This window comes from Magnolia sinica, chromosome 16, assembly GCF_029962835.1.
Source record: "Magnolia sinica isolate HGM2019 chromosome 16, MsV1, whole genome shotgun sequence".
NCBI classification, from domain to species: domain Eukaryota; kingdom Viridiplantae; phylum Streptophyta; class Magnoliopsida; order Magnoliales; family Magnoliaceae; genus Magnolia; species Magnolia sinica.
Genome location: NC_080588.1, coordinates 37,423,889 through 37,426,720, shown reverse-complemented (window position 1 = coordinate 37,426,720; position 2,832 = coordinate 37,423,889). Strand labels below are relative to the sequence as shown.

General features: G+C 39.1%; 1 protein-coding gene across 1 annotated transcript; it reads right to left on the bottom strand.

Annotated features, from left to right (window-relative positions):
- Positions 1-662: 662 nt before the first annotated feature.
- LOC131229382 (uncharacterized) lies at positions 663-2,293 on the bottom strand. The gene is made up of 2 exons (XM_058225324.1): positions 1,436-2,293; positions 663-1,314 (listed from the first exon to the last, which is right to left on the bottom strand). Exons 1-2 carry the CDS (start codon positions 1,709-1,711, stop codon positions 682-684), a joined length of 909 nt encoding a protein of 302 aa, XP_058081307.1. The 5' UTR covers positions 1,712-2,293; the 3' UTR covers positions 663-681.
- Positions 2,294-2,832: the final 539 nt, after the last annotated feature.

Genomic DNA, 2,832 nt, shown 5'->3' with positions numbered 1-2,832 from the left:
ACCATTCAAACCATTCAAGAAATGCCTCGACTACCTAGTTATATCCACGGAAACGTGCTCGTGAAAATCCCTCCACTTGCACCCGACACTCCTCCCAGTCATATTATAATCCAGGGCGTTGGCCGTTGAAGACAACGCAAGCCTTTTTTTCCATCTGCAAATTGTCAAATAAAGTAGCAATATCTGAGTGGAATATACCAAAAAATAGATGAACAATTTCAAATATTATTACTTTTTTGGAAACCGGAAGAAATAGCGTAACTATTTGTGTTGTAATCATTATATTACAAGGAATTGAAGTATTTCATCTCACATACTTGAACCGGCCTTATGAAGATCACTGACAGAGTAAACTAAAAAAAATAAAAACATGTTATGGATAGTATAAGACAGTTACGTATCAACAAACCATAGTTACCAAGTCAAAAAAATGCAAACAGTCATGAAAATATCAAATAGTTGACAGGTTGTCCAACACTGCCATTCATCTAGTAGCAAGGACCTTCCAAAACTTGTTCTATACAGGCATATCCATGACCTATTCTATACAGGCACATTCATCCACATATTGTCACCTACAGTTAGCCAAAATATCCATCCAAAAAAAAATAACTGTCCCAAAAGAAAATGTCCAAAAAAAATCCATCGAAAATATCAAAGTCCATATACATCCAAGTGCGCTCAGTCAGAGGAGTGGTCCGATGCAAGCAACATCAACACAAAGTCTAACCTCCTGTACTTAGGGAGTGAAAGGAAGGAGGCAGACTGTTGCTCATCTTTCGATAGAATCGTTATAGCACGAAGGATCTCATGTCCTATCAGCCCTTCAATCTGCTCCAAGGCGAGAATAATCTGCGACATGTGTACCATGTCCTTTCTTTGGTGAATGGTTATAGTTAGTGACTTCACTGCTTTGGCAACCTCACTCATTCCTTGCCCAATGACGTCACAAGGGCGACTCAATTTTGCTCTCTTCCTTGACATTGAAGTGTTGTCTGTGTTCACGGAGTTGTTTCCATTTCCATCTGGACTTCGGTGGGCCCTGTGGGTGCTGTCGCGACTATGATACGACCAATGGATGTCAGCCACACTGTCCCCTACCTCGTCACTCGATAGCACGAGCGTATCGTCATTCAGATCTATAGACTTTCTTGGAGAAATATTAGTATCCCTAGATCGTCTAGAAGCCATAGAATCTGGAATGTTGCCTGTACTTGAACGACGTCCACTAGCACGGTCATTCCCAAACAAGAAGGTCAACTCATCATACCTCCGCACTGCTTTGTCTCGTAGATGTTGTGCATAAGGATGTGACTATTGACAATAAGGATGAATGTGTCAATACAAGGTTACTTTTAGATATATCACATTTACTAAATATAAACAAAATAAACAACACTTGTAGTATTAAAACTTGGATCATTGTCATTCTCACTCGTATGTAATCTTCCCATACGTCATCTGGAGCAGTGACTATCTTCAAGTCGTCATCCCATCCAAAACCAGAAGCACTCAATGCCTTGCGCCCTTCAAAATGCAGCCTCTTCAGCGTACGGAGGTGATTCCCAACATGTTTCTCCTGTAACGATATCCCTATGGCACCCTTCACAGTATCGACAATCGTCTTGTATGTCTCCTTCTTAAATCCGTTGGCACTCTTATGGCCATTTGCGACAACTTCCATAAGAGTGTCAATAAGACAGTCGTCCATCTCATCGGTCCATCACATTACACCATTAGAAGACCCATTTTCAACCATTGATTTCTGTTTAATTTTCCTCGGGGTTCTTCGTGGTGTAACACTTGGCTCCTGACAAGATGCTTTCGTAGGCATCGATTGTTGGCTACTCTTGTTAGGTGACATATCTCTATCCGAATCTTCGGATATCTACATAGATTCAAATGAACATTTTAAAATATGCAATAAAATCCTAGGTTGTCATGCACAATTGATTGATATTTTGCAACATACAGGCTAACATAATCATATTTCTAAATATTAGTTGACATGGACTACAAAAAGGGTGTTTTGTTAAACCAGCAGGGAAATGTATACTATAGACAAGTGAGTGACGGAAAACGAATATAAACATCCCATTCTCCCTTTTACAAAAAAAATAAAAAAACGAGACATCTTCATAAACTATGACGCACATGATGGTAATCATTCAACATCCTAGTAGCAATATTGTCTCGAAACTTGTTCCATTCGTCTCTCTCACATTGTGTGGCATTCATAACCATCTAGCCATCTTCTTGAGAGCCTATCTCAATTGGAGATGGATTTATACCATTCGCTACAATCATTGATGAGTCGTTATTCGCATCAATACCATCTCTCCTAAATCCACGGATAAAGTTGTGTAAAACACAACATGCGATAACTATCTTCAGTTGTGTTAAAAGGTTATATGGTGGAGCTGACTTGAAGATTGAAAATTAAGTTTTAAGTACTCAAAAAATTCGCTCTATCACATTTCGTAGTTGAGCATGTCTATAGTTGAATAATTCTTTCTTGTTGCAAGGCTTTCGACCCGCGCGGTATTTATTAAGGTGGTACCGTATGCCTCGGTACGGAGCCATGAATTCTGGCGAATGCGCATAACCAGCATCAATTACGTAGTACTTATCTATAATTAATTACGAGTAATTATCAATATATAATTTAACATTCATTCAGTTAAAAAATAACTTTCATTCCATAGTTAAATACCCTATGGGATTGTAAAATGATCGTGTGAATGTGTCAACGCACTCTGTAAGACATGTGCTTCAGAGGTCAAACCTTCCCATCCGGCCAGTACGTGTACGAACTTCATATCAAACGTACAA